The following is a 13,276-nucleotide window of genomic DNA, read 5'->3' as shown; positions in this document are numbered from 1 at the left end:
AGGGTGAGCAAAACCAGAGGTGTGAAAAGGCTCACCCCTGGGATGGGGCAGCTCTGAGATCCTGGCCTAGGAAGACTGTCTCTCTGTGCTCTCTCCAATGGCAGGATGGACAGAAGACATGTGACACATTTATGTGTAGTTTCTAACCATGAGCCCAGGATCCTCTTTTGTGTCCTGGGAAGTGTCTGCTTTTTAATGATCTCTCTGGACACCTGGGGAGCTATTTACAGGGAAAATACCTTTTATCTTCAAATTCTCCATGCACCACAGAAGAAGATAGTGGCTTACTTTTCACAATTACTGGATGATAATTTATGTTCTTTACTGAGTTAGGTAGGTAAAGGTTTCTTAGGGAGAGAGGAAGGGAGGGAGATAGATAGATAGATAGATAGATAGATAGATAGATAGATAGATGATAGATAAAAATGGTTAATTTGGGGGCACCTGGGTGGCACAGCGGTTAAGCGTCTGCCTTTGGCTCAGGGCGTGATCCCAGCGTTCTGGGATCAAGCCCCGCATCAGGCTTCTCTGCTATGAGCCTGCTTCTTCCTCTCCCACTCCCCCTGCTTGTGTTCCCTCTCTCGCTGGCTGTCTCTATCTCTGTCAAATAAATAAATAAAATCTTTAAAAAAATGGTTAATTTGGTTTTCTTATTTATAGTCAGGAATTATTCTATAGAAGGATCCAATTTTCTACTTAAAAGGTAAATGAGTGTTTATATCTTACATAATGAACACATTTTTCTTTTCCTTTTGGCCACATTTATAGCCTCTCAAACGGGGGACAGTCCTCTCAGTTCAATTTCCTAAGTGCAGTCATCGACAGTAAGACGATGTGTCTTTTTATCTGCCTATGTTTTTCAGCATATTTCCTATTGGTATAAAAGTGTAAAACGTGTAAAAAGCATTTTGTTAATATTCTACACATAGTATAAACGTATTTATCAAGTTCTGAAGATTAGTTTTCAAAGGTAGTCATTTGTTTGTTTCTAGAATAATTGAGCTGCTATAGAAGGTACTGCTCAGAATGCACTGGAAACCATTTAAATAGACATCTTTACTATCAAAAATCACAATTGCCTAAAAATATTTATGTCTGAAAACGTTAGTAATTACTTTTTCAGGAACCATAGTCCAAATCAACCCTTTACTGACCTGACCTTTTTCCCCAAGAAGACATACAAATGGTCCACAGGTATATGAATAGGGGGACTCAATGTCACTTATCATCAGTGAAATGTAAATCAGAACCACAATGACATATCCAACCTGTTAGGATAGCTATTATGCCAAAGACAAGAGATAATAAGTATTCACGAGGATGTGAAAAAAGGGGAAATCTTATACACTGTTGGTACAACCATCATGGAAAACGGGATGAAGTTCCTCAAAAAATTAAAAACAAAACTACCGTATGATCTAGCAATTCCACTTCTGGGTATATATGTGAAGGAAATAAAAACAGTATCTTGAAGAGATACCTGCAATCCCTCGATCATCATAGCATTATTCACAATACTCAAGAATGGAAGCAACCTAAGTATCTGTCAATGGATGAATGCGTATATATCCTTCCATATGTGTGTATGCTATGGATAGCACTAAAGCAGCAGCCTGGTTAATTCAGCATGACTTCCCATTTCAGTGTTCACAGCAAGAACTCTCTATACACATGGAAGGGTAGTGTTCTATCATCCAGGTGGACTTAAAACCACCCTCCAGTACAGCATTTGACAGTTGGGCCCTGTGGCAACTGTCTGGGGGGAAGGCGCTTTTCTGTCCCCAAAAGTACTCCAGTACATGCAATGTGGTGTTACGTCATTGCAAGGGCAGTATGAGGTCATGGGATGGCCTTTCCATTGAGTTCCACTGTGCACATTTTATTTTATTTTTTTTTAAAGATTTTATTTATTTATTCGACAGGATAGAGACAGCCAGCGAGAGAGGGAACACAAGCAGGGGGAGTGGGAGAGGGAGAAGCAGGCTCATAGCGGAGGAGCCTGATGTGGGGCTCGATCCCATAACGCCGGGATCACGCCCTGAGCCAAAGGCAGACGCTTAACCGCTGTGCCACCCAGGGGCCCCCGCTGTGCACATTTTAAATGAAATTCCATAAGCCTTATAAAATATCAATATCTTGGTCAATTAATACAGTAACTCAGGCTGTATTATGTATTCCAGAGTCCTTTTCTGGCTCCCATTTTATTCTTATTCGTTTACCTGAATAATTTGTAATCTTCTTCTTGTTTTCACTCCTCCGATTTCTAGTTGTGGTAACTGTCCAAACAGGGCTGTGATTAATTATCAGAGAGCTAATACAGTTGGCAGAGCCACCTTGGAAATGCCGGACTCCAACATACTGTGCAATTGATAGAAAGATGGGCCCTTCGGTCCTTTTATTTTTTGCAAATTCAGATTGAGTTCAGATTGGGGTTCAGATTGAGGCTGGATGCTTGCTTCCTGGACCTGTCTTGAAAGCATATGCAGTACTATAGTTGATTGAGTTACATTGTTAACCTAGCTTCGTGTTGTTCTGTTCCTTACTTATGGTTTATGCTCCTCTCAGCCCCATAGTATGATTAATCATTAACCCTGCTTTTTCCACTCTATAGCCCTTGTTTGCACCCTGATTATGGAAACCTGATGGAGACCAGATGATACCATCCGTCTTGAAATTATCTGATGCACCAGATCATACCAGATCCTGGACGGCACCTCGTTGTTTGGAAGAATACAGACCTTTGGGTTGTTTCAAGGCTCCTCCCCACCCAAGGCTTCAAGAAACCTATTAGCCTCCTCTCATGTATTCACCTCCTTCCCCAGTCACTATATATATATATATATATATATATATATATATATATATATATATATATATATATATATATATATATATATATATATATATTCCTAGGTTCAACAGAGCAAGGTAGCTTTGGGAACAAAGAGCAAGGTGCATCACGTGCATGGGCAAGTTTGAGTCTGTAACAAGATTTGATGGCTGGCCTACTGCAAGTAAGCTGTGCTTGTGTGGCTGACTATGAGATGACTGGACTCCAAAAGAGGGGGGCTAGCCTACAGCCTGAGGCTGTAACCTCTTTTTGCTGAATTCTCCCTCTGCCTTGCCTTTAGAATGGGTTCTGCTGTGTAGAATCTTCCCCTTTTAAGGAGATGGTGATAATCCCAGGAAGTGCTAATTGCCCTGAAAAGTGTGTCACAAGGGCCCTGGTTAGGAGAGGAAGCTTCAGAGAAGGTGGGTTGACTGGCTGTCACGCTCAAGTCTTGGCTCCCTCCTTCCTACCCTCCCTCCCCTTTCTTGCTTTCCTCAGCAATGAAGCATGTTTTAGGCTGCAGCTCTTTGCTAGACCCAGAGCACAGCCCATGTGGTGCTATGTCTACCTCCCAAGGACTGAGAGAGTAGTGGGGGAGATGAACAGTGAACAAATGCATGACATCAAGTGTTGCCACATCCATGGTGCACTTAGGTGTGTGGGGGATGAAGAGGTGCTCAAGGAAGAGTTGTCACCTGGGAGGGGCCAGGTGCTTAGTTTACACTGAAATCATCAGAGAGAATTTAGGCTTGAATAGGCCCCAGCACAAGTGTTTACTCATGGTGTCTAAGTCACAGACCTTGAATAAGGCTTAGGGAAGCGAGATAGTCTCTTTCATGAAAACATTTATTAAGCAATGAAAATATTCATCTAATGCTTCAGTTGATAGGAGATGAAACCAATCTATTACGTACAATGTAGAAAATGAGAGGCTGCACAGTCCCGGCTTTCCCACAGAGGACCATGTTGGCTCAAGCCGCGCTGGGGAGGCCAAGGTGCTGCCAATATGGAACTGTGGATTCGGTCCTCTAGCACCTAGTCAGCAGTCTCCGCCTTCCCTGAGGAGGCTTTGTAAGAGCAAGCACGGAAGGAGGACGAGAACCCTCAGCACGCGTTGTGCACTCAGTCCACCAGAGCGGGCGGCAAGAAAATCTTCCAGGTCTGAAAAACAAATCCAGAGGGTGTGAGACACACTGCCCCAGGCCGGCTTTAAGAAACTGAAACAGAAATGTCTGCACCTTATTCTGCCCGAGCCTCCTCACTAGCCTTTGCTGCTGGGGCTGGTGCAGGGCTGGATGGTTAGAAGCCAGACCCCAGGCAACAGCGGGCTCATCTGGCAGAGGAAGGAAGTCCTGCTGGGGGAGCCCCAGTTCAAGGAAGATGTGCCTTCCTGGAGCTTTTCTATTCCTTTCCTTGCAACCAGAAACAACGTGATTTCTGTAGAACTTAGAGAGCTGAAAGAGAATTTATGTTTTTAGGGCTTAACAAGCAACCCTTCAGCCCCTCATTTAGCATGTGAGCTGACCAAAGGTGATCTTTCAGAGAATTCCACACCAGCTCATTTAGCAATCGGGGACAAACAGATCTGATATGAAATACAATAAAACAACTTGCATCCCTGTGTTGCAAAGAAGGTCCATCTCTTCCCCAAATGAGTCCTAATACCATCTCCCTGACTAGGGACTGCTTATTAAACAGGAGAAAGCACCCATTCCTAAAGCAATGGCTGCTCTTCCCACAGAGGAAGTTACAAAAATGAACAGCTTCCCAGCATTCTGGGGGCTGGGCCACACCCCAAGGTGCTCACCTACCCTGCTGCCACAATGTGGTTCCTCTTAGCCCGAAGGGACTGTGAGTCTGGCTTTCTGTATGGTTGGGACCCACCCCAAAGGTGTTGGGTGGGAGTCCCTGGGGTAGTGGGGCCCAGCAGGGGTCTTAGCTAAAGTCCCTGCTGAGTGATTACTACGGGACGCTGACCAGCCCCACGGGCAGGGGTGCCAATGGCACTAAAGCACGCTCACAAGTAAATCTGGAGCTACATGTGGGGTGGGCTGGGCAGGTAAGCATGCAGATGAGGAAGGGCCTAACTACAGGGAACTTCTCCCCGGGACTGCTTGGCAGAGGCCCACCTGGTGTTCTCCCCTGCCACCCACCCCCACAGGCCTGCCTGGTCCTGCCCTCTACAATCCCTCCAGGAGATGCCCTCTGAGTGTGAGAGCCCATGGTGAGCATGCCACAGTGGAAGTTAACAAATAATGATGACAATCAACTGCGACAGGTACGCACTCGGCACCTGTTCACAGGTGGGCTGTGGTGGGACCATCCAGGAGGCTAGATTCAGGATAGCACTGAGGGCTGGCCCACTCTAGACCTGGGTACCACTTCCCCATATCACTCCACGCTGGGAGAGGGTTGTCCACTGTACCAAAATCTCACAAAGCAGGAAACCTACCATCTGGGCCCAGAGAAGGCTCCAGAAAAGCTGACGCTAAGACAGGTGCTCAGCTATTCAGGTGAGAAAGGGGTTGGCCCACACTGAGCTTCAGTGTTGGCCTGGTGGAACGAACAGGCTGCCCGCAGGGAAGGATTAAGGCCCTGTTGGCAGTCATTTCTTGTATATAAACTCAAAGGCAGTTGTTTTAGTCAGCTTCGGGAATTTGGTTAGACCAAGTCAGCCCTGCCAGCAGGGGTCCGCAAACTGGGGCTGTGAGTACCATATGGTGTCCCTCTCAGGAGGACCAACGTCACCCGCTGTGCTTAGGGAGAAAATATTAGAACTTAGGAAAATTTACAACTAAGCCTTACAATATTTACTGTACTTATTAGAAACTACTGAATCAATTGTTCTACTGCCATTAACTCACCTCATACCAAAAAGGAAACTCTGCTGTCAGTGGATGACTTATTATAACCTAGGATTTTTATTATATCCTTATCAAAAGGCCTTTTTTAGACTTGGTCGGACATAGCAGAAATTTTTATCACGTGGATTAGTCCTGTGCATATGTGAAAAAGAAGATATAAGTAAAATCAAGTTTGCACATGCTCTGCATGGCAACTGTCTCACCACCACTGAATGGGGGACATACTCAAGTATTTTTACTGGAGTGCAGTGGGAAATTAAAACAGAAAAATGTTTGAAGACCACCCTGGATGAGGATAACGTCATATTTCAATGTGAGGTCCAGAATTTAGCATTCCTAAAACTCTCCAATTTGCAAATACCTCTGGGAGCCACATGGCTCCTCTCCTCCATGACACCCAGAGAATCTTACCCATTGGAATGGCACCTATCATGGGAGAATGTCCCCAGGGGGCAGGGCAAAGGGTCTCTCTCTCTCCCACACAGCATGTTGCAGCTGGAAGGCCATCTCTCCCACAGGCCTACAGGCTGGTTCTGGCCCTGTGAAGTTTGTTTGCTTGTTTGGGTTGGTTGGTGCCAGAAATACATCCTTTAAAACTCAGTTGGAAGCATGAGGTGAAGCCTCACCTGACCTCAATCTGACATCCACATTCCCTGTTTACCCCTGAGGTACCTGAGTTTGCTACTTCACTGTGTCAGTACTTAGACTCTAAATTTTAGAACAGTAAACTGGTTCTTGAGGCTAATGAAATACCAGTTCTTTGAGGCTACGTGTGGGAAGAACCACCACCTTTGTATAATGAGCTTTTGGCCTGGCTCAACACTAAGCTTCCTGCTAGCTGGAAGCTTCTCTCTTTCTCTCTCTCTCTCTCTTTTTTTTAACCATAATTAACTCAATGCGCCTCAATTAGTGGATATTGTTCACAAACTAAAAAACACATTTCGGTAAACTTGCATTTAAATTTCAGATTATGAAATAATTTTTTAAACCTCATTATATTGACTTGAACACTGTTGATGGGGATGATAATAAAATAATAATTTATCTTGTGCATCATACATAACAGATGAAATCCTTTTCATCTTAACAAATCAATGGGGCAAATATTCAGCCCTAATTCTGCAGTTGCAGAGACTGAAACACAAACAAGACATTCAGCCTTACATAAAGATCATAAACATTATACAGGTATTTCTGGGGATTTCGACAAGTATTTTGGAGGGATTTTCCCATGCTTTGGGAAAATCCGCCTCAAGCATATTGTTTTTAGAATACTAAAAATTGTTTCTTTTGATTGCAACATAATAATAGATAACAGCTTATATGGTGTTTCTTCTATGGAGCTGTATTTGGAACTAACTAGTCAAAGACCATCTATTCAATATTTATTTAGAATATTATTCACAAAATACTTTTTAGATTATGGAAGAGAAAAATGACAAAATACCTCACACCAACAAACAAGATTATTTGGCATAAATTTTATCCTTCAACATCTATGTGAGGGTAGAGGGCAGGTTGAGAAACTAATAATGTTCTTCTGAATTAGAATACAAAAACATGCCCTTGAAAAGACATTCCATTTGGCATTAAGAAAGCCTGTCATTCTTGAACCCACAGAGCATCAGAGTAAGAAGGGCCCTTTGAGGTCTTCGGCCTTCAGGTCCCTGGAGGTGCCAGAGGGTCAAGATTTTGTAGTGTGTTGTTACCTACTGGCAACTCACCCATCCACATGTATCCTTGATTCACATCTTTTTCATTATATTATAAACATAATTTACCGTTCCGCCTTCCATATGTTTTTCGAAATCCTCATAACATCCCATTAAAGGATTTAAAACATTCACTTACCTATTACTCTGCTTTTAGATTTAGAATATGGCAATATTTTCAATATTCTAAATAACACTATCAAAAATATATTTAGTTTGTATTGATAATTATTCTTATAGGAAGAGTACAGAAAAGGCTCAGTAGTTAAGATTCACATCCTGAACCTTTTTTTTTTTTTTTTTTTTTATTTATTTATTTGACAGAGATAGAGACAGCCAGCGAGAGAGGGAACACAGGCAGGGGGAGTGGGAGAGAAAGAAGCAGGCTCATAGCGGAAGAGCCTGATGTGGGGCTCGATCCCGTAACGCCGGGATCACGCCCTGAGCCGAAGGCAGACGCTTAACCGCTGTGCCACCCAGGCGCCCCGCACATCCTGAACCTTTATGCACTGTTGGTGAGAATATAAACTGGTGCAGCCACTATAGGAACGGGTATGGGGGCTCTTCAAAAAATTAACCGTAGAACTCCATATGATCCAGCAATTCCACCTCTGGGCATTTATCCAAAGGAAACAAACATACTAACTCAAAAATATATATGCACCTCCGTGTCCACTGCATAGTATTTACAATAGCCAAAATATGGAAGCAACCTAAGTGAACACTGATGGATGAATGGACAAAGATCACATATGATGTAAAAATGTATAAATACGATATAAATGAAATGAAGATGATATAAATATGGATGAAAGAAAATATATGATAGATAACACAAACACACGCAATGGAATATTTGTCAGCCATATAAAAGAAGGAAATCTTGCCATTTGTGACAACAGGGATGGACCTTGAGGGCATTATGCTCAATTAGATAAATCAAATAGAGAAAGACAAATACCATATGCTCTCATTTATATGTGGAATCTTAAATAAAAAAAACAGAACTCATAGATACAAGAAGTTTGGTGACTGTCAAAGGTGGGGGTTGGTAGGTGGGCAAAGTGGGTGAAGATCAAAGATCAAAAGGTACAAATTTCCAGTTGTAAAATAAATAACTCATGGGGATGCAATGTATAGCATGGTGGCTATAGTTAATAAATCTATATTTGAAAGTTGTTAAGAGGGTAGATCTTAAACATTCTCATCACAAGAAAGAAAACTGTAACTATGTGAGGGGATGGGTGTTAACTACACTTAGTGTGGTGATCATTTCACAATGTACAGAAATATCGAATCTTACGTTGGACACCTGAAACTAATATAATGTTATATGCAAATTGTATCGCAATTAAAAAAAAGTTCTTGACAAAGTTCTGGGATGTCCTCATGGACATAAATGGTAGCAATTTTATTCATAGATTAATATTGTTACTATTCACAGACTAATAGTAATTATATCATATGCTATGGTACGTTTATTTGCAGTATTTTTAAATAATTAAATGCTATAAAATATATTATTTCTAAATTGACAATTAGCCTTTTGTGATAATCTCTTAAGAAAAACATATCAGACCTGTTTATTAGCTGTAGGAGTTAACTCCTCTAAGCCTCGGTTTCCTCAAATATAAAACGTATAATAATACCTATTTCATGGGCTTAACAGAATCAAATGGGATAAAGTGCATAAAGTGCCTGAAATATACTGAGAGCCATCATCATTCTCATCATCATCCCTCATGTCATCATAACCTCTGTCAGAAAGCTGCCACAGTCATCTGCCCTGAGGAAGGATCAATGGGTCAAACAGGACAAGAGTGTTCCTGTCCTTTTGGCACCTGACAAATTACTGTTTTGTTAAATGAGCAGAAGTCACGTGTAGGAGCCATGGTCGCTGTCCTTGGCAGACAGCATTCCCAGCCTTGGATGTTTCCAAGGATAGAAAACAGTAAGCAGATAGTCTGGAATCTAGTCCCTGCCCTGTTGCTTCTGAACCCAAGCTGGCCTTGCACAGGAGACTGGAAATGACCACAGCTAGCCCCTTCCCCACCTTACTGCTGGGAGCACCAATGGCATGTAGGAAATGACTTCACCTGTGGGACTACACAGGTCCCACTTGCAATTCTAATACCTGCTCCCTAATTTGTGTCCCTCTTTCTCTGGGGCACAAACGGGACAGCCAGTGAATCAGCGGCATAAGCCCAGCAAATGGAAGGAGAGGGAGGGCTTTGGGAAACCTGGGGGGCATGAGAGAAAGAGGACAACCTGCAACATTTTGCAATACTGTACTCTAATCACTCTCTCCCTACCGGCACTGCCCACACCATCCACAGCAGGATGAGAAGGGAGGGGCAGAAGGTGGGGTTGATGGGCTGTACCCTCATTAAGCATCTCTTGACAGCTCAGCCTACCCAAGGTTGCACAAGAGGGGGGGAGGAGCGGGAAGGTGGACCGGAAGCTGAGCATTCATTAAGTGTGCTCCTCCACTGGTGGCCCCACCAGTGGTGCTGCCCCCCCACTGCAGCCCTGACAGTGGGCAAAGGGGTGGGAAGTGGCCTTGAAGGGCTGTGATATCAGTGAGTGTACCCTTCAACTGTGGGATTTGGCCAGAGATGAAGAAGGTGCACGGAGGAACAGAAAAGGGGGTTTAGGAGCTGTGCTCACTGCACAGCCAAGGCCCCCAGGGCTAATGACGAGGCTGAAGGGGTGTGCCTTCATTCACTGTGCTTCTCACTGGAGTCCACGCAGAGCACACTCAAGAGGGGAGAGGATGCAGGATGTGGGACTGAAATGCTGTGCCTTCTTTACCTGTGCCCCTTGGGCCCTGCCCAAGGTCAACAGCAGAGTGTTACATCTGTTTTCTGACTCAGTAAGGAAATTCATGTTCCTTACTGAGTTTTACAAGCGAAACATTTGCGTTGAGTTTGCTCACTGCTCACAATTCTCACAAATGATGTTCACCCGCTGTGTTCTCCACACCCTCCTGGCTTTTAATATGCGTGGCAGGCCTGAGTTGACGTTACAATGTACCTTCCTTCTCTGGGAGCCCTCCCTGGCTGGCTCTGAAGGGCGGCCCCTGGCCATCCCTGACTGTTCCTGTCCTGCTCCAGTGCCCTCCTCATTTCGCACCTGAAGAGATGGGATTGCCGTGGTGGAGGGAAATCACTGGAGATTTAGTCGGTAACCTCTCTGCCAGGCTTGGCTCTGCTTACCAGCTTGTGTGCTCCCCAAAGTCGGCTCACCGAAAGAACACTTAAGGACACTGTTTGGAAATCACATTTAAACCCAGCAATGGGGGCACAGGAAACTTAGGAATCATTTTAAATAATAATGATAATATGCTATGTGATTCACAACGAATGTGACTTTCCTAAGTGATGAATCAACCCAGCTTCTCATTTCTGTCTCGCCTGGCACAGCTACATCTCTATGGATTCCTAGGTACAAAGGAGCAATGTCCTGCGAGCGTGGACTGTGTGCGCAGGACGCGGATCCTCTTACCGCAGCGGCCCGGTGTCTGCTGGGGGAGACAGTGCAGGGCTGCGAAGACACACCTGCAAAGACGGCAGCGGTGGAAAGTCCAAGCTCCATGCATTAGTGCGCCGCATTCGCTGAGCGGACAGAGAGACAGCGTCAGCCGGGCCCGCGCGCCTGCGCTACCCACGCCCACGCCCACCCATGCCCCGCCCCGCCTGCCCTCCCCGCCCTCCGTGTCTGCTCCCCTCCACGCCCCGCCCCGCGCGTCCTTCGCCCCCGCTCTCTTCACTCCCCGCTCCCCTCCCCCACGCCCTCCCCGGCGCCCCCTGTCCGGCCCCGCTCCCCTCTGCACTGTCAAGCCCAGCTTCTCCCCGCGCCGGCTCTCATGCCCCCGCCCAACTCGCAGCCCGCTTCTGCACGCGCCCACCTGTGCCTCTGGTCATGCTCGCAGTAGCGGCCGGTGAAGCGGGCGGGGCATACGCAGAAGCTGCCCAGCACGCAGGTGCCGCCATTCCTGCAGCAGCGCAGTCGCGGGGACGCACCTGTTGGGGGGAACCCCTGGATGTTAGCGTATGCCGGCCTCCTGGCCCCAGCGTTAGACTGCCCCGGACAGGGCTTCATGAGATTGCCCAGAGAGGCCATAAAATTTAACTCCCTGCCGAGTGTGTTTGCTCAGGTAAACCCTACTCGTTAATTTAAGGATTAAAAACAAACTGCCAGGGGTACTGGGAGGTCAGCAAGCAGCTCAAGGACCCAAAGAGAAACCCTGGCTCCTGCAAGTAGGATTTTCTCTCTTCCTTCCTTTCATATGTTAAAGTCAGACTGTGACTTCCTGGGACAGTGATTAAAAACAGGCCCTCAGGGCAGGGACCACCCACAGGTAGGATGACTCCAGAAAACCCACTCAACCCCTTGTCGCCGCCAGAGGGACAGCTACCCCCCCCCCCTCAGCCAGTGACACGGGGTCTGGAGCCTGAGAGTCTGCAATAAACCAAGCAAGGGTCCGCTTTTAACTTGGGTTGGAGTAGTTGCTTTGAATATATTTAAGTCACACGCCTCTAGACCTGAGCTGCATTGTACCAATGAAAGAGTAAAACTTGTTTTCACAGCAAAAGAGCGGCTCAACTAGGACCTATTTTTCACTTTATCACCATGCGAAGATGATAAAATGTGCTCTCTTGGGTTTCTCATTTTATCCTTAATTTATTCCAGGTTGTTCTCAGTTCCTAAACTGGGAGGCCAGTGATGGAGATGACCACAAAGGTATTTGGGGACAAAGCGCCTTGGGACCTTGGAAAGCCCTGAAGTAGGAACTTGAATTCTGGGGCCGCCAGGCATCCATGCTTCCATTCCCCTCCGCAACGTTATTCAGGGTCCAGCTGAGTGTTTTCTGCTGGAGCTTCTGGGCTGTAGCATTGTTGATTTCTTGTCTGTTACCTTTATGTTTCTCTCTTTGATAACCTTTTAAAAACATTGAAAATATGAGACTAATGATGATTAAGAAATAAATATACAATAAAAAGAGACTATAAATAAAATGCTTCTTACTGTTGTTTCCCAAGTGGATGATGTGTAATGCCAAACTGATAAAAAACAGAAGCCTAGAAAGTTTAAAGAAAACTATTGAAGTTTAAAGTATGAAAAGTAGAAATGTACACATGCTTAAGATGTAAAGCAGTATCTATAAACAGAAGTCTATACAATATTTAATGCACAATAAATATTATGCCATCATTTTGTAACTTGTAGATGTCACTTACTGTTGTCATGACTTAGAAATTTTGAGACCACGGAAACGTCCATGTCCGTTAATGAGAAGGAACAACTGTGCATGCACTGCACCGTATTCTGGAGGCTTTTAAATGCCCCTCCTGGCCCTCAGATCTCGATGATGTGCATCCTTACCTAACGGGGTGTCTCCGGGTCATTTCCCACCGACACGCGTCTGGTGTGAGCGTCTCCTTCTCTCACCAATACACTGAGGATCGGTTTCCAAGGAAGTCGAGTCTTACCGGATTTTGTATTTGAAGGTATCTTTACTCCAGGTCCTGGAAGAACTGCATTAGGACATAAGATGGATAAGGAAAAAAGATACAGACGTTTCTTACCCTCCTCTAGGCCGTGAGAAACAGCAATGAGATCTCTGGGTTCTGCTATTGAAGCCCATTAGCCAGTGAGCTGCTGTGACTGGCAGGGCGCATGCTGAGCCTCCAGGACTGTCCCCTCAAAGAGACCCGGTGGGGGCGGGGTGGGGGCTGGAGGCTTGGGCTGATTCTCTCAGTAGTGTTAACAGTGCTGACAGCCCCAGGATAGTCAACCCCTGATGTAAACATTGGTGGCTAAGGCAACAAGCCTTTTACTCACCGAAAAAAAACAAAAGAAAAAACAAA

At 45.2% G+C, this 13,276-nt stretch overlaps 1 protein-coding gene across 1 annotated transcript; it reads right to left on the bottom strand.

Moving 5' to 3' along the window:
• Window positions 1-3,658: 3,658 nt before the first annotated feature.
• CFC1 (cryptic, EGF-CFC family member 1) lies at window positions 3,659-12,510 on the bottom strand (the record flags this gene model as incomplete). Its single annotated transcript, XM_045796717.2, has 5 exons — window positions 3,659-3,991; window positions 10,911-11,020; window positions 11,314-11,428; window positions 12,177-12,347; window positions 12,435-12,510. Coding segments are annotated over 5 exons (594 nt in total), but the record flags the coding sequence as incomplete, so codon positions are not given.
• Window positions 12,511-13,276: the final 766 nt, after the last annotated feature.

The sequence above is a fragment of the Ursus americanus genome, chromosome 10, assembly GCF_024610735.1.
Source record: "Ursus americanus isolate L20-20 chromosome 10, mUrsAme1.1.p, whole genome shotgun sequence".
NCBI classification, from domain to species: Eukaryota; Metazoa; Chordata; class Mammalia; order Carnivora; family Ursidae; genus Ursus; species Ursus americanus.
The sequence above is the reverse complement of the archived record's forward strand: the minus strand, read 5'-3'. Positions and strand labels throughout refer to the sequence as shown.